Source organism: Bos indicus x Bos taurus, chromosome 10, assembly GCF_003369695.1.
Source record: "Bos indicus x Bos taurus breed Angus x Brahman F1 hybrid chromosome 10, Bos_hybrid_MaternalHap_v2.0, whole genome shotgun sequence".
Classification (NCBI taxonomy): Eukaryota; Metazoa; Chordata; class Mammalia; order Artiodactyla; family Bovidae; genus Bos; species Bos indicus x Bos taurus.
Genome location: NC_040085.1, coordinates 22,635,976 through 22,659,388, shown reverse-complemented (window position 1 = coordinate 22,659,388; position 23,413 = coordinate 22,635,976). Strand labels below are relative to the sequence as shown.

Below are 23,413 nucleotides of genomic sequence, written 5' to 3'. Positions count from 1 at the left end.
CATCTGTAGTTTTGATAAAACACATCCAGGCTGATGTGTTCACAGAACCAGTCTTAGCTAAAGACACTCTATCTTGACATTTGTGGTTTTCTTACTCTGTGTTCTTCTGTTTTTCTCTTTTCACCAGTCATTGTTCGTGAGCGTGGTAAGTTTGAATCTCTGGCCTGAGTTCCTGCCCTGTGTGTGAGTCCTAAGGGATCTTATTTAATTGGCCCAGCACAGACACATTTTCGGCTTGGTGGTTGCATGTTGAGTTTAAGTCAGCAGTCTGTTGTTTAATTAAAGAAGTGTCTTCCATCTTCTAAAGCATGGGTTATGGACTGTGAACCGTTACTGCCAGCAGCCTAGTTGTTTTCCTTCCAAATGCATCCCGGGGCTGACAATCCTAGCTTTGTTGGGCATTGCCTCAGTTCCAATTTAAATTGGCTTTGTCACCATTTATCCAAAGTTCCCTTTCCACACAGCTCTGACACAGTTCCTTTAGCATTTTTGCAGTCATGTGTATCCGAAGGTATTCTGTGTTGAAAAAGCAAACAAATGCTTGCCCGTATTCTGTGTTTTCAAGGTGAAAAAGTACTCCAGAATGACGAGTTTACACGAGATCTCTTTAGATTCCTGCAGTTACTTTGTGAAGGACACAACAGTGGTAAGTGGAACACATTGATTCGTCAAGGGAAAACAACATTCAGGTGCAAAATTATGATTCATTCCGTGTTGCCACCCTTAACATAACCAATTGCTAATTCAAGGACAACAGTTAATCCATTCCTCGATTAAAAAATGCTATGTAACATGAGCTTTAAACTTCATGGCTAGTGTTATTTAGTGCCATCCAGGCTAAGTTGCTTCCAGAACCTTCAGATGTTGAAGTTAAATTCCTACCCCTTGCTGTCAAGTTCCTCAGAGTTCACGATGTCCAGTTTCTGGTGTCACTGGGATGGGTGGGCTCAGGGTGGTGCTCTGACCACCTGCCAGGACCCAGACAGGGTGCCCTTGTCAGCCTTTCCACATAGTGTGTCTCTTCGGAGCTTAGCCGAGAGCGTAAGACTTGCTCCTCAGGCATGACAGGGATGAGCTCTGACCCAGCCCTGGTGTGCTCAGATTTCCAGAACTTCCTGAGGACTCAGATGGGCAACACCACCACGGTGAACGTCATCATCAGTACCGTGGACTACCTTCTGCGTCTGCAGGTGAGTGGGTGCTGGATGGTGGCTCTCCTCGTGTACACTTCTAGAAGCTAAAGACAGTTACAGAGGCCAGGGACGACTGAGGGTACGGTCCAGCCTGAGTGCAGCAGATACTGGAATCCATGTCCACACACTCATGGGAAATCAAATACCTAAATGTGAGTTTGAAGACTGACGTGTTAAGAGGGAGCGCTTAAAAACGAAATCTATTATAACCTGCTGGTTTACTGTAGTTTAGCTGGTGTAAACTTAGCCACAGTGCTCCAGAGCTATAAAACAGCCTGTGAGTGAAAACAGACTTTCACTAGGAAAAAGAGATACAAAAAGGATGGGAAATGAGTTTACAAGTTCTTAGTGTTCAGACATCACTTGGTTTAATTGTTTGAAGGAAAATCCAAATAATTTCAAGAAGATCTACACAAACATAAAAAAGGATTCTTTTTTCTCTTTGCTAATTTCTCAGCCTGGTTCTGCCACTTGCCAGTTCATGACCTGGAGCAATCTATCAAGCCTTCTTGTGTTCCATTCTCCTCATCTATAAAACGAGGAGTGTACTGTCTTATTGGGTGGTAGTAAAGATGAAGAGGTTTAATACATGTAATGTGCTCAGAACAGTGCCTAGTACTGACAGTGCCAGCTAGTATGTTGCTGAGTATTTGGGTGATCATATTTATCTTTAATGTAACATTTTGCATTGTGAATAAATTGTCCTATAACATGGTCACCCAGCTCCGGCTGAACACTGTCCTCTCTTTCACCTGTTCTTTCCTGCAGAGGGGAAGTGTCTGTACTTGGGATCAGATGTCTCTGTGTTTTTTCATAGAGTCCCAGGCTCCTCTCATAACAAAGTGGTCACGGAAATGTAGGATTCTCTTGTACTCTTCCCGAACACGAGATTTAGCTTCACTTACTGATATGTGAGACATACTAAACTCTCCTTGTTTGTTCTTAGGAATCAATCAGTGATTTCTACTGGTATTACTCAGGGAAGGACATCATTGATGAATCTGGACAGCACAATTTTTCCAAAGCCCTGGCGGTCACCAAGCAGATCTTCAATTCTCTTACAGAATACATCCAGGTATGTGCTACGAAATGTTTGCTTGCAAATGAAGGGAACATTTTTAACATTCCCATATTCTGTATTCCCTGCACATGTGGACTGTGGATCCAGCTCTAGCACTGACAGTATTTCTTATATAAACAGGAACCAATAGTACCTACACTCTTGTCACACTTGATTTGCATTGATCTAGTTAACATTTCGGAGAATGCAATGGCACCCCACTCCAGTACTCTTGCCTGGAAAATCCCATGGACGGAGGAGCCTGGTAGGCTGCAGTCCATGGGGTGGCAAAGAGTCAGACACGACTGAAGCGACTTAGCAGCAGTAGCACTTAAAATTTTGCTTTCCCTCCTAGACTGAAATTTTTTTGCAGACAGAACATTTCTTAGGTGTTTTAAAATTCTTCATTTCTGGCATGTGTGGCACATCATAGGTGTTCAGTTAAGCATGGAAAGTGAAGCAGAGAAATAATTGATAGTATAGAGGAATAAAGGGACAAATGATCTTATCTTGAGCCTTGATGTTAAAAACAGAATTCATGAGAGCCTACTCATTTGTCAGAAATCAGCTGTATGGAAAAGGAACTTCAGAAGCACATAAACTAAGTACAATGAAAGGCAAATCAACAGGTGTATTTCAGGGTGAATGTCTACACCTTACAGCATTTTCTATTACATCTTACAGCATTATGTATTCATTGCCTGCAGTGGTCTCATGAAAGGAGTAGAGGACGTCCTCAGGCAGAATTTGCTGTAAAATCAGTAATTATATCATGGTCCTCTGTGATGGAATCTAAGATTTTTTTTAAGATCTATATGATGAGCCAACTGGCACCCTCAGATCATATCTGCTCACTGAAATAAACACAAGACTAAGATTTGAAAAGAAGAAGGAGTTCCAGAAGAGATTGATCCGTCTTTACTCAAGGATTGTAAAAAGATAGGGAGATACAGCTAGGAACATGTGACCAATCTGAAGTTTCACAGCATGTGAACTACTTGTGAAGATCATTGAGCAGATTGACAAGCATCTGATTTGCTCTCTGCAGAATCTATCCTAAGCTCCAGAAAATTCCATGGAGCACTTAGCCCAAAAGTAAAAGAAGATTCACCCTTATTTGGGGTGAATCTGAGATTCTTTAGCAATCAGTTTTATTTCAAAAAAGAATCTAGAGGCGTCTTGGGATCGCATAACATATGTACATGAACAGTGAATTTTAAACATGCTTACTTGATTTTCAGGCAAAATTTCTCCTGCTCACCTCTTCCCTGGGAATTCAGCCAAGCCTTTTCTAGAACTTGATACTAGAACACTAGTATCAGTGTTCCTTTTGAATATTGATTGTGTGATTTGGAGAGTGATTAAAGGGTAGAAAAATACAGGAAGAAGCATAAGGAACATAGGCAGAATGTGGCAGAAGACTCAGTGTATAAAAAATACATAAAATAGTCTCATTGAAGAGATAGAAAGATGCTGGCCTAAGAAACTTTGGAAATGAGAACAGTCTGAAAGACCAAAGGCAAGAAGAACTTTATATAAGCAGTTTAGGTGATGAAGTTTTTCCCATGTGGGTATGTGTTAATAATTCTGAAACCGTACATACAGTGGGTTGGCCAAAAAGTTCGTTCGGATCTTTCCATATAATTGTATAGAAAGCCCTGAATGAACTTTTTGGCCAACCCAATATAATGGAAATGAGCCAGGTTTCTCACTGATGAGCAAGCAGAGGAGACTAGAAGATCCCTCTGGGAATGAAGGAGAGTTAGAGATACCCATATGCTAAACTCATGTTCATCTTAACATAGATATAAATGGTTACATATGGAAATATTTATGGATATGTGTACATATCTATTTCTGCTGCTCTGTCAGCCAGAAGGACCTAAAAAATGATACCCCAGTAGCAGCAAATACAACTAGAGCCCAGTTCTTGGTTCCTAATACCACTCTCCATTGAAAGGAAATAAGGCTCCTTAGAGAAATGGCTGATTCTAGAACTAGAGCACGAAACATACAAGATGAGCCTGGAGAATCCTGTAGTGCAAGAAAATGCTAAAAAATAATGATGGAGGTATGTCAAAGGGATACAGGAGCCAACTGAAAGAGATCCCAATGGCCAAAATTAGAAAACTTAGAGCTACAAAATAATGTAAATAAAGTAATATTGAATTATAACCCATAGCATAAAATGAATATGTGAAGCCCATACTGATGTAAATAAATGCTAAATAAATAAGAACAGACAACTCTCCATTCAGAAGAATTCTAAATGATTTATTTTTAAAAAGAAAAGAAACAGTGGTTCAATAATGATCTTCAAAAGTAGGGAAGGTTATTAACAGAAAATGCAGAGTGGTCATCAAGTCATCCCTGTTTGGCTTTCAGAAAAGATAGAAATGATATACCTGACATATAGGTTAATGATAAGAAAATACTAAAAGTAGTTTAACATTCATAATTCAGATTTTTTTTTACTTGAGTAGATAGCCATGTGGCCATCATATTTAATGAGTAGCTTTGCCTGCAGACAATGGAAACACATGGGCCTCGTTTTCAAATTGTGCTCCTTGGAACCCTGGAGCTCCTCAGAACCCCTCCTAGGCCAAGGTGGGGGGCTGGAGTTGGCAGGAGTACCCTTCAGCCCTGTTTCAACCAGAACATTTACTTTTAAAATAATGTTCTTTAACATAAGAACAAACACTAAATAAAGTCTCTGAAAATCACCACACTGTGAAAGTCCTAGTGACTTTTCCTAGAAATAGGATCTTAGGATGGGTTGGGGGGTGGGGTGCACACAATGGAGTTGGGGGAGAAGTAATAAGTAACCTGGGAAAATATTGAGCTACAAGATATGTGACATTTGGAAAGAGCTGATGTCAGATGCCCTTACTAAGGCAAATTTCAGAGCAGCTTGTGATGCTTCAGTGAGACAAGAATGTCCTCTCCCCAGGGCCCCTGCATTGGGAACCAGCAGAGCCTGGCTCACAGCAGGCTGTGGGACGCGGTGGTCGGCTTCCTCCATGTGTTTGCTAACATGCAGATGAAACTCTCCCAGGTACTGTGGCCTGTTCCCCGTTCCCCATGTGTCATTGATGTGAAATGCTTAGTCGGTCCCCACCCCCTGGTCTTCCCACTGTGGATGTGGCTGCTTGACCACCTGCCTGGAAAAGCCAAGCAGATCAGATCTCATTTGTAAAACGAGGGCCTCAATGGGAGATGGGAATGAACACCTCCTGGGGGGTCCCAGACAGGCTTTTGCATGAACACAGCTTCCTCCTTTGTGTTCTTCCCACCTACCCTTTCCATCATTGCCTCAACAGTTGCTTTTTATGGCGCTGATCCCCTTTGCTTCCTTGTCACTGTTTCACAGGTTATGAACATGATCCACCACTTTGTCTGATCTGTCCAGTGTCTGCATGTCTCTAATTCACATCTCCCTTCTCTCTCAACCTTTGCTGCCCCTCCTCCCCATCTCTGCCTTTCCTTCTCACTCCCCATCTCTCTGGCAAGATGAATTGGAATCACTCAGAGCATTTATTACGAACAAATACATGTAGTGTCTGTAGTAGTTGGTCACCTCTCTCCATGGCAACACATGCGGGAGAGCTTTAGGATATGTTTCAGGCTGATTAGAGTCACATCGGCAGCATTCATGTAAATAATGTGTATCTAAAATTGTCAAGGCTGTCACATCTGCCTCTCCTTTTGGAATGTGCTATTTACCCCTTTCGTTTTTCCCCTTTTGACTCTGGCCTTATGGGAAGATAGAGTTCTTGGGAGGGCTGCCAGTTTGGCAGTCATACATCCACTGCTGTGTCAACCCCACAGGGCAGTGTGGTGCAGAGTCCCTAGAGACAAAATCCTGACCCTGCCACCTCCTCTTGGGTGTCTTCTGGGAAGTCACTTCCCCTTTCTGGTTTTTACTTTCATCATCTAGAAAATATTGGGAGTTAGAATAGATGATGACCTCAGAGGGCTCTTCTAGCTCTAACAGTCTACACTTCTGTGATGTTTTGTGGATATCTGTGACACCCTCCAAAGGTGGGAGGAAAGCCTTCTGAAATCTGAAGGGCTAGCTAAAGAACTATGTCCTGGTGAGAGAGCATCTGTAAAAGAAGTGTGGCCCAGAATCCATATTTTTAATCTCACCCTCAGATTCCCCACCTCAGACCTTCCAAGGGTTGTTTCCCTTCTGTGACACAGGTATCAAACCCAGAGCCCACTTGGCAATGCCCTTCTCTCCCATGCTGAAATGAAAACCAAACAGACTGGTATCAAAACCATCCGGAGGAATAGCCTCAATGATACAACATTTTAAGGGACGAGTGGTACCCAGATCACCACCGATTAGAATTAGGAGAACCTAAATTAAGAAAAAAAAAAAAAAGGAGAACCCATTTGGTGATTGGAACCTTGGTAATTTAATTGGATTGCAATAGTATTCCCCAAAAGCTCACCGGTAATTCTTCAGCATGAAAAATGGCAACCTAAGCTACTAGAGATACCTAACGGGTCTTTGGTGGATTGGGTTGTTCAGTAGTTTTGGACAATTGGTGTTATCTGACATGTTGTGCTAATAAAAGGAAAACTGTAAAGGAACTCTTCTGGATGAGCCCTGTTACAGCGAGCCTCCTGATGCTACAAAGAGAGGATGCTAAGATGTCCGCTTCCACCATGAGAAGGGAGCTCATTCTGGAGATGGACACAGCCTTCACCTGACCCTCCCAGAGCAGGCTCTCCTTGCTCGCTGCCCTGTATTTTGCTGAGGGATCAGATAGCTCAGGGGTATCTCCTGTTTCTGTTCTAGGATTCCAGTCAGATCGAGCTGCTGAAGGAACTCTTGGATCTCCTTCAGGACATGGTGGTGATGCTTCTGTCCCTCCTGGAAGGTTGGGCTGTTTGGTATAACTAGGCATTCACACGACTGTCATTGGTCCGAACACTAACTGTACTAATCACGCAGAGTATCCTTCTGGCAGGTCATTGATGCCAGATGACATTGGTTAGAAAACCAAATTTTCAGAAACAAACAAAAGAAAATGAGTGAGGGGCACATGGCCTGATGGACAAAGCCTGAAACCAACTCATTTTGTATCAATAGGAAGCCAGAATGAACTGGGGAAAACCTCCAAGCTTTGCTCTTCCCTATCCTCTCCTCTCCCCATTGCTTTTCAATACATCTGGCTGCCAGTGTGTATGCCAGCCATCTAGTTGGGCACCCTCCTAGGTCTAAGGGGATTAGAGGGGCACAACTTATCCCTATGTGTCCCTGATAATCTGATAACAAAGCCACTGTCCAGGCCCCAGGCCAGGTAAAAGGCACTGGCGTGGCCATCTCCTCCTTCCCTGTGTTTCTTTCCCCCTTGGCTCCTAGTGGTGTAGTCTTTATGGCTTGCTGCTCCCTCCTACCCATTTCCAGATCATCATGGTCAGAAAAAGAGCTGACCGATTTGGGATAGAAGTCTTCTAAAAATATCTGCCTGACCAGTTCCATGATGACTTGGGTTTATTTATGTATCTGTGTGTCTTTTTGAACCTGCCTCACAGGGAATGTGGTTAATGGAACCATTGGCAAGCAGATGGTTGACACACTGGTAGAGTCATCTACCAATGTAGAAATGATCTTGAAATTCTTTGACATGTTCTTGAAACTTAAAGACTTAACCAGCTCAGACACCTTCAAAGAATATGACCCCGATGGGAAAGGAATCATTTCCAAAAAGGAATTCCAGAAGGCCATGGAAGGGCAAAAGCAGTACACACAGTCGGAGATAGACTTTCTCCTTTCATGCGCAGAAGCTGATGAAAATGACATGTTTAATTACATCGATTTTGTTGACCGGTTCCATGAGCCAGCCAAGGACATAGGGTTTAATGTGGCAGTGTTATTGACAAACCTCTCTGAGCACATGCCAAACGATTCTCGCCTTAAGTGTCTGTTGGACCCAGCAGAAAGTGTACTCAATTACTTCGAACCATACCTGGGACGCATTGAGATCATGGGTGGGGCCAAGAAAATTGAGCGTGTTTATTTTGAGATCAGCGAGTCCAGTCGAACTCAGTGGGAGAAGCCCCAGGTGAAGGAGTCTAAGCGACAGTTCATCTTTGACGTTGTCAATGAAGGTGGGGAGCAAGAGAAGATGGAGCTGTTCGTGAACTTCTGTGAGGACACCATCTTTGAGATGCAGTTAGCATCGCAGATCTCGGAATCTGACTCAGCTGACAGGCCAGATGAGGAGGAGGAAGAAGGTGGAGATTCTTCTTATGTGTTAGAAGTGGAGGGTGAGGAGGAGGAGGAGGAGAAGTCCTTTGAGTGTGCCTCTGCATTTGCCATGGCTTGTGGCTCAGTGAAGAGAAACGTGGCCAACTTTCTGAAGAGGGCCACCCTGAAGAACCTCAGGAAGCAGTACAGGAAGGTGAAGAAGATGACCTTCAAGGAGCTGGTGAAGGTGTTCTTCTCTTTCTTCTGGACGTTGTTCGTGGGGCTCTTCCACTTGCTCTTCACTATAGTGGGAGGAATCATTCAGGTCCTCTGGAGCACAGTGTTCGGAGGGGGACTCATAGAAGGGGCAAAGAACATAAGAGTCACCAAGATCCTGGGTGACATGCCTGACCCAACCCAGTTTGGTATCCACGATGATGCTATGGAAGCTGAGAGGGCAGAAGTGCCTGAGCCAGGCATCGCCACAGAACTCGTGCACTTCGTAAAGGGGCAGAAGGGAGATGCAGACATCATGTCAGATCTCTTTGGACTCCACCCAAAGAAAGAAGGTGGCTTAAAGCATGGGCCTGAAGTGGGTTTGGGTGACCTCTCTGAGATTATTGGCAAGGACGAACCCCCTACCTTAGAGAGTACTGTCCGGAAGAAAAGGAAAGCACAGGTAAGCACGTGACTTGTTTCTATCACCTTTCTTTATCCCCAGAAAAAGACTAGCCACTCTACCTTTCAGTCAATACTGATACCAGTTCTCTAGGAGCAGACACTGTATTAGACACCAGCTCTTCCACGATGACCCTAATCTGATAATTTCAGCTTTGTCGTGTCTGCAGAGATGAGACTTAGATGGTTGTCTCAATGTCTAGTTGCTGAATGGTCTTCCAGTTTACACTGTAAGAGTTCAGACAGGGGGATCCATGACCTGCCACTTGCTTCCACACCTTTTCTTAGGTTAATTTGCAAGGCACACAGGTTCATTCAGTAACTGAAAGAGTAGAAAACCAGGCATACCATAAAAGGAGACCTTTCTGATAAGGTCATATGTCTGCCATGTCCTGGAAGATCCAGGTGTTAACATACAGTTTAGCACAGTGCCCGATAGTTTTGTCACACTGGGGACATTTTCATCCTTGTGCTGCCCCCACTATCCAATTTGGTCTTTGAGTCAGTGGACTAGATTGAGTGAATAAGATAGCAAGAATTCAGAGCCCTTTGGCCATCAAAAGTTCTGGATATTGCAGCATTCAACTCACAGCATCATTCTAGCAGTCGAGTATGGAGCGAAGTGTGAAGAGATCAGAGCCCAGAGACAACCTTTATTCATGAATTACATTACTGTTTACCAAATAGTTGGTGTACACTTATCACTGTTTTAGGCTCTGGGAATACAATGGTGAATGAGAAATGCATTGTTCCTGTAATTTAGTGAAAAAGGTTGACATTGGACAAGTCAGTACAAGCATGGAGAATATTAGGAAGGAGGACCATCAGTGCTATGGAAATGTGTAGGAGAGGTGTGGAGAATCAAGAAAGGAAGCTTCAGAATCATAAACCTTCTGACAGTATTACTTGATGTACTCTCTTTTGCTCCCTGGTGTAACCCAGGGACTAGAGCAGAGTTGGAAACATAACAGGGACTCATTCGAGGCCTGCTATATGCCAGGCTGTATTCCTGGGATATGGGAACACACTGGTTAACAAGAGAGACAACATTTTTGCTTTCATGGAGCTTAACATCTAGTGGAAGAAGACATCAAATAAATAATTATCATTTGGAGCACATGATGAAATGAATGAACAAGATTGTGTGTTACAGAGTGATTATGGGCCCTACTATAAATAGGATGCTCAAGGTGCATCTGAAAATGTGTCCTCTGAACCAAGTCCTGAAGAATGGCAGGCACATCAAAAATGAGGACAGTCATATTCCAGGCAGAGGATACGGCTTGTGCTACGGTTCTGGTACAGGGAAGCATGTCTCAGGAAAGAAAAGGAGGTCTAGGTGTTTGTGTTGGAAATGAGTCAGATGGTACAGATGAAGATGGAGAGAAAGGCCATAGTCATAATGGCTTTAAAGGCCTTAGTGTGGAACTTGAGAGCTTCCCTGATGGCTCAGCAGTAAAGAATCTGCCTGCAATGCAGGAGCCATGGGTTCGATCCCTGGGTCGGGAAGATCCCCTGGAGGAAGACATGGCAACCCGCTCCAGTATTCTTGCCTGGAGAATCCTATGGACACCAGAGCCTGGTGGGCTCCAGTCCATAGGGTCACAGAGTCGAACATGACTGAAACAGCTTAGCACATGAAAGAGCTTGAATTTTATTTGCAGTGCCATGGTCATCCATCAGAGAGGGTAGGGTAGTGGAAGAGGATTGAAGACGGGGCAGGGATGCGGTCTGATGGAAGCGGGTTCTGGATTAGACCTACCATGACTTGTGTTCCATCTCTCCCTGACCCCATGGAGCAGTGGGACCACTGCCACAGGCCTCAGGCAATGTCCTAGCACAAGTTTTCTCTTTAGATTGAATAATAGCAGGGAGATTTTCAAGCCTGTAATCTTTGATCTCTCCAGAGCCATGTAATGTATAGCAGGACACTTACATTCTGTGATCCTGAGAACTGCCAAAGCATAAAGAGAGAGCCGTTGGGATTTCTGACCATGCACAGTGGCTAGTGATATGGTTCATCATCATGAACATATTTATTTGAGGAAAGTTTAACTGATTGTTATTTTTGTCTAGGCAGCAGAAATGAAAGCAGCTCATGAAGCAGAAAGAAAAATAGAGTCTGAGAAGGCAGAGTAAGTTCCTGGTAGCTATTCTAATTGCTATGATTGATAGTTCTCAATATTAACTACTATTCTGTGGCTATGGTAAATAGAAAGCTTGAGTTCTATTAACAAAGGGAACAGATATTGTGCAAGCTTTGGATACATTTCTTTTTTCCTTTTTTATGACTGAGTAATATTCCATTTTGTGTGTGTGTGTGTGTGTGTGTGTGTGTGTGTGTGTGTGTGTGTTTATCCATTCCTCTACTTATAACTTCAGTTGCTTCCATATCTTGGCTATTGTAAATAGCGCTGCAGTGAACACTGGGATGCATGTATCATTTAAAATTATTGTTTTTGTTTTCTTTGGATATATACCCAGGAGTGGGATCACTGGATCATCTGGTAGCTCTCTTTTTAGTGTTTTGAGGAAGCTCCATACTGTTTTCCATAGCGGCTACACCAATTTACATTCTCACCAACAATGCACAGGGGTTCCCTTTTCTCCACATCCTCAGCAGCATTTATTTCTGTTCTTTTTGATGATGGCCTTTCTGACAGGTGTGAGATGATAGCTCATTGTGGTTTTGATTTGTATTTCCCTGATGATTAATGATGTTGATCATCTTTTCATGGGTGGATACATTTCTTTTTACCCCAGACAATAAACACATTCTAATAATTGTGTTCACTTCACAGTCCAAATAGTAGATCAGGATTTCACCATCTGACCAAGCAAACGATCAAACTCTCACACTTAGCAACTTCATATAATGTTGATGATGGTGCTATCTATTGATAGTAATTACTGAATAACTGCTACACACCAAGCCTTTTGCTAAGTTCTTTTATGCGATACTTCATTTAATTCCTAACACAGACTTGAAATAGGTACTATTGGCAATTCTCATGAAAGCTTAGAAAATAAAGGACAACATTTCTGAAGGGGAAAAATTCGATAAGGCAAATTTCAGAAAGCTACTAAATTGTATATGTACACCTGTGACCATGACTCATCAAAGCAGGAAATCAAGACCTGAGATTCCCGGGCTCAGGGAATAATATGTCTCCCTCCCCTCTCAGCCCAGATTTCTCTTTAGTCTCCCTGTCAGGGTCAGGCCTCCCTCTGCCCTCTGTGCTGAGGGGCTTTGTCATTCCTGCAGCATGGAAGATGGGGAGAAAGAGGACACAGCCAAAGAAGAAGAGCAGGCCGAGGCCCTGTGGGCAGACGTGACCAAAAGGAAGAAGCGACGGTGTGGCCAGAAGGTTGAGAAGCCTGAAGCCTTCATGGCCAATTTCTTTAAAGGGCTGGAAATCTATCAGACCAAGCTGCTGGTAAGCACTCTGGCCCTGTCCCACTCGGGTGCGGGCGTTGGCATGGGCAGACCTCAGAGAGGTGGCCGCCGGCTTTGTTTCACCATTCGCTTACTCGTGCTTCCTCATCTTCCTCATCCCTCTTCCTTGCTCTTCTTGATTACCTGCTTGTCCCTTCTGTGTTGGAGGGAAGAGAAAGCGAAAGTGTTAGCCACTCAGTCATGTCTGACTCTTTGCGACCCCATGGACTGTAGCCTGCCAGGCTCCTCTGTCTATGGAATTCAGCAAGAATACTAGATTGGGTAGCCCTTCCCTCCTCCAGGGGATCTTCCCAACCCAGGGATCAAACCCAGGTCTCCTGCATTGCAGGCAGATTCCTTACCGTCTGAACCACCAGTTACAGGGAAAGGAAAAGGGGAAATGCAAGCGCTCCAGCTCCTCTGCCCTGCGCTCTCTCCAGGAGGGAGAGCGTTATGTGTGCCCTTGGGGACTGGGCCCATGCCAGTCAGAAACTTCAGAAGTAGTGAGATCATTCGGATGCAGAAAGAGCATTCCTGTGGTGTGGTAGGTTGTCATACTAGTTCTCAAAAGTTCTGTTACTCCACAGGTCCTCAGCCCAGCTTGTAGTATCCTTTCTCTGGTGAATTGCTCACTGAGGCCAGTTGCTAAAGGCCGGGACCACAGCCTCCCAGCACCACTGGTGGGAGCCTTTTCCACGGAGACTGAGCACTCCGCAAGCAGCTATACCATTCCTGTCCTCAAGTGCTGCTGTTTCCACTGGGCACGGGAATGGGGAGAGGCAGGGGAGCTCGGGCTGTGACTTTCAAAGGACAAGGACTCTCGGCCATAGTCTGGCTCCAGTTGGGGTGGGAGTTGCAGGGTTCTTTTGTGGGCCTAGATCACTCATAATTTCCAAATTGACTACTTCCTTTGCAGAGTACACACACACACACACACACACACACACACACACACAGACACCCTTCATAGCACCATTTGAGACCTGTGCTAAGGGTATGTTTAGGCATTTGGTTTTCTGAGCTTTAAATTAAGTAGGGTTCCCTTGAGCGTCATTTTAAGCAGTTTTTTAAAAAATCATCATTTTTGATCCCCCACCAAATAAGTCGTAAGGAGGCCAGGATTGTCCTGGATGAGTGGTTACGGAAGAGCAGGACTAGCCCTGTGTAGACCTCCTCTGAGACCCTCTGTGTGAGAGAGGGAAGCTCCCTCCCCTGCCAGCACTCTCCTACTTCTGCTTGTCCTTTTCTTTTCAGCACTACCTGGCCAGGAATTTCTACAACCTGAGGTTCCTTGCTCTGTTTGTAGCCTTCGCTATCAACTTCATCCTGCTCTTTTACAAGGTGATACTTCATTTGGGGGCTATTTGCTGAATAGATTATATGCTTTTTTTTTTAAGTAAAAGGAGTTATGTTCTTAATTTAAGCAAAAATTCTAGTATCTAAGGAAATTTCTGAGACACTAGCTTCTAAAAAAGGATACTGTCTTCAGCAACGGGGGGGAATGGAGAGACAGGTTGCAAGGGAAGCCAGTTAGGGCACCATTTCAGTCGTTCAGGATTGTTCTAGTTGTTACTTAATTCTTCAGATATTTGTTGGATGTCTGCAATGTGCTACACCCTATACTAGGAGCTATAAGGTATTTCAAACTGAATAATAAATACAGTTATTTCTGTGAGGGATAAAACTAACAGTCAGCCATGATAGCTGACCCGTATGTTAGAACTATTACAAAGAAAGAATGAATAGAAGTTGGTTTCTGGATGTGGAGGAGAGGGACTCATCAAGATAAATGGAGATTTTAAACATTGGTAAGTGAATCTTGTCACTGTAGGTGCATAATACATGTTAGTAGAATGAATTAATGAATGTCATAGGTCCTGGATTCTTGACATAGTCTTTAACTGGTTGTTGTCACTTGCCTCTCCCCCTTCCTACTTAAAACCACAGATCTAATTTGTATAAAACATGCTCTTACCCACATCAGTCTTGCATTTGACAAATGAATGGCTTGCTCTTGCCCATGGTAGAAAAATGGAACTGTGTCGAAGGGCACGGTGAAGCCTGGCTTTAAACACATTGAGACTGAAGTGATTCAGACAGGCAGGCAGGTGCAGAGAGCCAGCAGGCAGCGGGATCTGCAGGGTGGCAGCTTCAAAGGCGCTGATCTGGGAGTCCCTGTGTGAGGATGGCTGTGACGTTAACAGCCCCTGAGAAAGAACAGAAATGTTTTGTGTGTGTTATGTGTGCACTTGTGCACACGTGTTTGGCTTAAGTCTCCTCCCAGGCCATAGCATTTCAAAGATTACCTCCTGCAGCAAAGGGATTGTAGAATATGTAGTAAGACTTTCGTAACTTTTAAATTTGGGGCTTATTTTCAAGAGCGAGGATTTGTGTCTTAAAAATATTGTTGGAATAAAGTACTTAAAAACCTTATTCACTCATCAGGTAATATGGAGTCACTACTATTTGTACAGTAAATGCCAGCAATATAAAATATATGGGGAGAGCCTAGTGGCAGAGGTCTTTCTGGTGTTTCTAAGAGGATGTGTATCTTGGACTAGGTCACCGAAGAACCTTTAGAAGAAGAGACAGAGGATGTTGCAAACCTGTGGAATTCCTTTAATGACGAGGAAGAGGAAGAGGCAGTGGTGTTCTTTGTCCTGCAGGAGAGCACTGGGTACATGGCGCCAACCCTGCGGGCCCTGGCCATCATCCACACCGTCATCTCTTTAGTCTGCGTGGTGGGCTACTACTGCCTAAAGGTAGGTTGCCAGGCACTCGGAGTCTAATCAGAGCCCTTGGGGAACAAGTGTGTTAGTTTCTGGTATACAACAAAGTCATGCATTCGTGTGTGTGTGTGTGTGTGTGTATGTGATTCATTCATATGTTCAATCATATATATGAATATATTCATATTTATTCATATATATGTATATATATACACATACACATGCACACATACATACACACATTTTTTCATATTCTTTTCCATTATGGTTTATCACAAGGTACTGAATGTAGTTCTTGGCTTTCTCTGCTTCTCCTCCCACATCATCCGTGAACCAACAGCAGTCACTGATTCTGCACTGTGCAGTGCTCATGATCAGCCTTTGCCATCTTCCTATCCTGAGTCTTTTATTTCCTCAGTGTTGTTTCCTTGTTTTTAAGCAGCAACTGTATTTAATATCCTGTGATAAAGCATAATAGAAAAGAATATGAAAAAGAATGTGTGTATGTATATATATGTATATGTATATATACATATGTATATCTGAATCACTTTGCTATATATCAGAAATTAACATTGTAAATCAACTATACTTCAATAAAATAAATTTTAAAAATAAAGGAGAGGAAAAGAGTAAGCAGTAACTCTTTACAAATCATTATCAAAAATTTGCCTTTTTGTCTTGGAAATACAGGAGCAGTGTGAGGGGTAGAGATATCATGAGATTTGAGAAAGCATTATTGGGAGAAACAGTCCAAGGTCTCAGGGACGTTGCCAAGTAACTAGTAGCTTCCCAGCTGATGAGAAGCCCTGGCTCTATCTGAATTAAGCTTTTGTGGCTTGTGGAGCTCTGACTATCCTGCCTTCTTATATCCTGAGATTCCAGTGGTATCCTCTGACCTTACTAAGTTTGTGTGTCTGGTGATGGTTGGGACAAGTGGGTTGTTTTCCCAGTATTTCCTGTGTACGTACCTCCTTTGTGGTAGGTCTTTATAAATGTGTCACCATTTCTAGGCTAGAAGCAAAGTCATAATTATAAGAGAATGGGAAGCAATGGTAGAGAACAAGTAAGTGTGCCAGGCAGGAGCTCTTCTCAGAAGGTACGTCAGGAAGAAAACTTCAGTAGCAAAAGACTGTATACAGAGCCCAGTGGATCCTCTCATTCTAACTATTAAACCATATTTCATTAACCAAGTTTCAAAGACATGAGAATATGACCCTAGCCATTGAAGGAAGTTGGAATTTTTACTGTGTTATTCCAGCTGTTCAATATAGTTGATTGAACTAGAATAGTTTATTGTCCTTTCTAAATCTTGGTCAACCTCCAGCCTGACAGTTTTAGGATACCTAACTCATTCAGCCCTGTGATTCATCTACATGTGGCCTTCTCACCAGCACAAGCCAGAAAGTCCAGTTTGTAGTACTGTCAGCTGTTTGAAGGCTGGCCCAAATCAGATCAGCTCTGGAGAGGGAGGTATATGAGCCAAAGGAGTGAGAGGTGATTTATTTAGCCTTGGACCCACAACTAGGCACCCTAAGAATCCCACTGCAAAGAGATTGCTGCCCTGACATTGGAAGGCCCATTTGTGAGATATGCATGGGAGAGGATGCTGTCATTAGAAAGCCTGCTCGAGTACAGTTTCTTCCTGCTCCTAGGTCCCTTTGGTCGTATTCAAAAGAGAAAAAGAAATCGCCAGGAAGCTGGAGTTTGATGGCCTGTATATCACTGAACAGCCTTCTGAAGATGACATCAAGGGGCAGTGGGATCGCTTGGTAATCAACACGCCGTAAGTTTTGCCCCCACCCCAAAAAGGAAAAAGGAGTTTCTACCATAAATAAAAGAATACCTTTTCAGCAGCCCTGGAGACTGATTAATATAAGCCTTCCTTTGATTTCTGGGACTTGTTTTCTCCCCTGCCTTTTCACAAAGTAGCGTCTTGTTCCCCCAACAGTTGTATGTATGCTATGCATTTAATGGCAGACAGAGGATATTATCAGAAAGTGCTTAGCATATTTAATTAATGGATCAGACGGTCCAGCAAAATACTACCTAATCTAGTTTCCCATGTTTGAGTCATAGTGTTTCCTTGGCCCAGGAGTTTGGAGATGAAGCTGATCAGCTTCTTCAGAGTCCCTAAATGGCACAGCTGTCCTGTGACAGCAGTCTCAGAAGTCTTCTCCTAAAACAGATAGCCTAGTGGATACCAGAACTCCTCCCAATAGAATTTAATAAGCATCTCCACGGGCAGCTAAAATAGGATCGTCTGGGTGATGATGTTAAGACCTGTGGCGTTAAGCCTGCCTTCTTGGTAGGCATGTGTATAATTGCTAATGTGGTAGGAAAAGGCATTGATTCTGGAGGCAGAGAGGTAGAGTACTGAGTCAGCTCTGTCACTTAGGTTCTGTGACCTAGGGCAAGGGAATCAAGTTCCATAAACCTCAGTTTCCTCTTTGTTAATAGACTGATGAGAATACTATCTCCTACAGTCCTGGGATGTCACGTGGCTGTGAGTTTCCTTTCACTGTTAAACAAAAAAAAATGGCCATCACCAATAAGTCAGACAGAGAAAGATAAATACTGTATGATATCACTTATATGTGGGAATCTAAAAAATACAACAAACTAGTGAATATAACAAAAAAGAAGCAGACTCACTGATACAAGGACCAAGTAGTGATTTCCAATGGGGAGAGGCGAAGGGGAGGGGTAATTTAGGGGTAAGAGAGTAAGAAGTAAAAACGTTTAGGTGTGAAATAAGCTATAAGAACATATTGTACAACGCAGGAAATATAGTCAAATGATTAAGATTGTAAAGTTATACATATTTTAACCACAGTAAAAATTTAGAAAAGAAACGACCATCACCATTAGCAAAGGTGATGCTCTAATGCCAGTGTATTCACAATAGGGAAAATGAGAGCTGTAAGATAATGCGCTGAAAGAAAAGCAAAGCAGCAGGGCTGACTGTATAAACAAAGGTAACTTTTGAAACACGGCTGCACCAATAAAATATGTACATCTAGAAGCAGCAGCCCTGACTCTTGGGGGAAGAAAATGCTGCTTATCCAAAGTTAAGCAAATTGAGAGACGCAGCTTTGCAAAGGCACCGCTGAGCTTTGTAAAATAGTCCCTAGTAAGGGAAGGCTCGACTATTACGGGAAAATAGGTGAGAGCCTGCCAATCAAAAGCATGTTTCTGCCTGCAGGTCACTGCCAATCTCCCCACTTAAAACTAAGGGAAACTACTAAGACTAATTTCTGAGCCCTCGTTATTATAGTACAAAAATTTTGAGTATTAATTACAGAAAGCTTACCAAAGACAGATCATGTATCAGTTAACGCTTGTGTCTGTGGCACAGGATGATATGGCCTTAGAGTCCCAGTAAAAAGACAGTGCAGTTTCTAGAAATTTATCCTCAAGAGATAATGAGACACGCACACTAAACTGTTTTGACAAGGATGGTTACTAACATTTATTTGAAGTGGCTGAAATACCCGTGAATAGGGAAATGCATGTATAAGGAGAACAGCTGCTTTAAAGCATTTCAATCAATGAACCTTTTTCTTCACAATAATGGTATCATTGTACATGTAGTACTTTGTAACCTGCTTTTTTAAAGTTAACTGTTATGTCATAGAGAACTTTCATATTTTTATGTTGTTAAATACATATAGAAGAAGATATAGAATGCATGTCTATTTTAAAGTATAGTAATAAAATGAACTACAAATCTTTAAAATTGGAACATCAGTGAAAACTTTGAAGTCTTAGGTATTCTCCTCCCTGTCCTCCCCAGGCCCCAGCTAACCACTCTCCTGATTTTACTGGTACTTTGTTTTGCTTTAGCGTATAGTGTTACCACTTAGGTATGTGTCCCTAAACATGTGGTTTCACGTTAACTACTTTTGAACTTTATATAAATGGAATCAGACCATACGCATTGTACTGTCACTTGAATCGTTTGTTCAGCACCCCATTCAAGAACTCAACTAGGTTGATGTGTGTGGCTGTAACTGATCATTTTCAAAACTGTGGCACTTTCCATTCGGTGAGTATATTATTGTATACTTAGCTGTTTTCCTGACAGTGGATACTTCAGCTGTTTTCAGCTAGTGGCTGTTACAAACAGTGCTCTGAAGAATATTTTTATACCTGGTGCACAAGTGAAAGAGTTTCTCTAGACTAGAGGCCAGGAGACGAATTTGCTGAATAGTAGGATCTGCAGATATTTATCCTGATTTCCATTGAGCCCGCGCCCTGCGAGAGTTCCTGCTTCTCTGTCTCCTTGTCAGCACTTGTTATCCTCACATAACTTAGCTAATCTGGTAGGTGTGTAATAGCATCTTCTTGTGCATTTTCCTAATTTCTAAGAGATTGAGCCTCTTAGGTTACTTTTCTTGACCATTCGTATATAGATGTATCACTTATTTATGCATTTCCCTTCTGAAGGTTCTTTGCCTACCCCTCACTTAAAGGAATATTACCAAGTGGAATTGTGCTTTCTTCCTTGTAGGAGTTTACATGCCTAGTCAGGGGACAAGAATATTCAGATCAAAGTAAGATCACCTCTGTGAAAGGGGCTTGACCAAAGCCTTCTGTCACTGGCCCTTCAACATCACTTGTGGAATCCTCCACTTATGCCAAAATGTGGCCAAGGCTCAGTTGTGTGTTACAGACAATTTGTATAAGATTTAAGAGAAAGGCGATATCAGTGTGGATAGAGGAAGGGTGGCTTATTTTTGTTTTATTTATTTTAGGTTCTAAATATAGGACATGAAAAATACCAAGTAGCAGAAAAATGGACAAAGAAGAAAATCAAAATAACTATTTCCATCTTCCGTAGATAAAATCTATTAGCAGTTTATTTTGTAAGCCCAGCATTTGTTTTTTGCTTTTAAGAATCATTTGGACATTTGAGAGTGAGACTGTTTCAAATATACAAAAAAAATTTTTTTTAAGATTGCTACCCTGTTGTGGGAGAGGTGGCATTTGCTCAGGTTTATTCTTCTGAAGGGTCCGTGGACAGAGGGTGGCCCCCCTTCCTCATCACCAACTTGGGTGGCCTCTATAGAATAGCTCTGTGTTCCAGAGCTAACAAGAATGACTTAAATGAAGGAAGACATAAGTAGGAATGTTTGCATCAAGGGCAGAGGTTCCTTGGCTGCAAACTAGACTCAAATGGAACCTCTCTGGTAGGATTAATCTTTCTAGATAGGAGCAAAATATTTTAAATGGTTTCTGCCAACACACCTGAATGTAACAGTTCTTTCTTGACTCTGACAATAAGAAGCTATTTGCAGTGGAGCTGGTACAAGCTGCCTAGCAGAAGAAAGAAGTTCCCTCGTGGGCTTAAGGTTTGGATGGTGTAGGGACCATCTCCAAAGGAGAGAGGGATCTGATGCCTGGAGAAGGGGGAAGCTGTACCCCACAGGAATTATGCTGGAATGGAGAAGAGAGGAGAACACGCCATTAGGAAAACCCCTATGTAATTAGCTAGTGGGGATTTCCAGACTGGAAATTTCACAGTTAGGGACTTTGTCCACACTTCCCACCACTGTGACTGCAGTACCTACCCCAATTACTGCTGTAAAGTAGGCACTTGAAGTGAAAGTGAAAGTCACTCAGTCGTGTCTGACCCTTTGTGACCCCATGGTCTATACAGTTCATGGAATTCTCCGGGCTAGAATACTGGAGTGGGTAGCCCTTCCCTTCTCCAGGGGGTCTTCCCAACCCAGGAATCGAATCCAGTTGTCCCGCATTGCAGGTGGATTCTTTACCAGCTGAGCCTCAAGGGAAGCCCAAAGAGGGCACTTGATGAAGCTTTATTGCATGTGTTTCCTGGCTCTTAACCATAATTTTGAAGTAGAAAATGCAAAGTAGCTTTTCAGGTGTTTCAGATGAGAACTCACCACAAAGTGAGATCAGAAATCTGGTAGACCTGTGGTGACTCTGAACTTCAATCAAATCTTGAATTCTTCAATGAACAGGACAAAACCCAAAAAGATCATAGGTCCAGACACTCGAAAACTGCCAAGTTTCTTGATGTGCTTGCCTTGATGTTAAGAAAATCTCCTTTTTCATTTTCATTTTCAGATCTTTCCCTAATAACTACTGGGACAAGTTTGTAAAGAGAAAGGTATGTCTTATCAGGGTGGCAGGAGAATTCCATGACCTCCAAAGAAATGTAAATTTCTTCAAGATCTCCATTAACAAACATGGATAAATTTAATGCTGCTTTTATGATGGTATCACAGGAGAGTAAGTCAACAGAAAGGGTTTTATATGAACTTATGTCATTTGGGGGCTTAGTTAAACAGCTTAACACAATCACTTTTCTATGTACTAGGTTTTTTCCTCCCTTCCAAAATGATAGCCAGAAAAGCAGCTTTCACTTAATTGTCTTTATTGCTTCTGTTTTATGTGGGGGTTACTCATTCTCCTTTTGCATTTTGATTCATATCAACCCCTTGGAAGAGCCCAGAGTGCGACACAGCTCTGGAGACATCGGGGCTGGAGAAAACACTGATGGTGGTGCATGACCTGAGCGCACCCTGTTCTCTTCTCTGCTTTAGGTGATCAACAAATATGGAGATCTCTATGGAGCAGAACGCATTGCTGAACTCCTGGGTTTGGACAAAAATGCCCTTGACTTTAGCCCAGTGGAAGAGACCAAAGCAGAGGCGGCCTCCCTGGTGTCATGGTACAGAGCTTAGGAGTTAAATCTGAGTCTGGCTGCCTAGACCCTTTGTCTTTCCAGTTGTCCTCCCTGTGCTGGAGGCAAAACTCATAATCCTGTCTTTGTTGTCTCGGGCTCTAGTTTAGCCTGTTTCTTCTAGGTTCTAATATATTGGGGCAGCAGGGAGATACTGCTTTAAAAAAATGTAAAGACAGCCTTCATGCCTGATAGAGCTGAAGGAGAAAGACATTAAAATTTCAAGATGTGTGATTCAGCCACTCTCATTCTCATGGTAACACATACAACTTCATAAAGCTCAGAGCTATATTTATAGATTTATTAAACCCCAAGAGAAAAAAAAAAAAAAAACAACTTTTTTCCCTTATTAAACACTTAAATCTTGACATTTATAAGCTTTGAAATGACTTGTTCCCCTTTAGGCTAAGTTCCATCGACATGAAGTACCATGTCTGGAAGCTGGGAGTTGTTTTTACTGACAATGTAAGTATGGCATCTGGGAAAGTGAAATCCTGTGCCCCCAAGTCTAGGGATGTCATTAGATGCCACAAAGAAACAAGCTATGGAGGCAGCCCAGGAAGGTGCAGGGAGTTCTCGTGGAAGACAGACAGCCTTAGGGTGTGGGGGGACACTTCTCTCTCATGCAATAGTATAAGGCAGAGGGGGGGATCACTTGGCAATTCTTGGGTCAGTTCACAGCCCAAGATGAGAAAAAGTGGGTTTCATGAATGCCTGAAAAGCTGCTCAATTTCTTCCACTCCCCAGTCCTTTCTCTACCTCGCCTGGTACACGACCATGTCAGTCCTGGGCCACTACAACAACTTTTTCTTCGCGGCTCATCTTCTGGATATCGCGATGGGCTTCAAGACTCTGAGGACTATTCTGTCCTCTGTCACTCACAATGGCAAACAGGTACGGGGTTTATACTGGTGCAGAATGGGAGGGACCAAGATACGTATAGGAAAAATCATAACCAATAACAGGTAGTACACTAGTGTATGACAGGAAGATGTGTGTTGTAGTGTATAACGCGCCTTTCGTGGTCAAACGCTTGAATGAATAGGCATTAGTTTTGCAAAATTGCAGCCAATTAAAAGGAAGAAGACCTTGATTCAGAGAACTTTAACATTTAGATCAATGTATGTACTTAGAAAAGTCACTAGGTACTTCTGATGGAAGTATGGAAGTGAAGTCGCTCAGTCATGTCCAACTCTTTGTGACCACATGACTATAGCCTACACGCTTCCAATTAAGAACCAATGACAGATATCTGTGAAAGTGAAAGTGTTAGTTGCTCAGTTGTGTCCGACTCTGCAACTCCATGGACTGTAGCCTGACAGGCTCCTCTGTCCATGGAATTCTCCAGGCAAGAATACTGAGTGAGCTGCCATTGCTTTGATCTTCCTGACCCAGGGATTGAA

General features: G+C 42.8%; 1 protein-coding gene across 5 annotated transcripts in view; it reads left to right on the top strand.

Annotated features, from left to right (window-relative positions):
* RYR3 (ryanodine receptor 3) overlaps positions 1–23,413 on the top strand; it is a 557,802-nt gene that overhangs the window by 523,518 nt on the left and 10,871 nt on the right. For all 5 annotated transcript variants that reach the window (XM_027553458.1, XM_027553456.1, XM_027553457.1 and 2 more), the window contains 16 exons: positions 128–145; positions 566–646; positions 1,102–1,190; positions 2,140–2,268; positions 5,204–5,308; positions 7,061–7,142; positions 7,801–9,134; positions 11,210–11,268; positions 12,399–12,570; positions 13,824–13,910; positions 15,131–15,331; positions 16,954–17,084; positions 21,392–21,434; positions 21,871–21,998; positions 22,415–22,475; positions 22,758–22,904. In XM_027553458.1, coding sequence (XP_027409259.1) covers positions 128–145; positions 566–646; positions 1,102–1,190; positions 2,140–2,268; positions 5,204–5,308; positions 7,061–7,142; positions 7,801–9,134; positions 11,210–11,268; positions 12,399–12,570; positions 13,824–13,910; positions 15,131–15,331; positions 16,954–17,084; positions 21,392–21,434; positions 21,871–21,998; positions 22,415–22,475; positions 22,758–22,904 — 2,867 coding nt within the window. The remainder of the gene's footprint in view (positions 1–127; positions 146–565; positions 647–1,101; positions 1,191–2,139; positions 2,269–5,203; positions 5,309–7,060; positions 7,143–7,800; positions 9,135–11,209; positions 11,269–12,398; positions 12,571–13,823; positions 13,911–15,130; positions 15,332–16,953; positions 17,085–21,391; positions 21,435–21,870; positions 21,999–22,414; positions 22,476–22,757; positions 22,905–23,413) is intronic.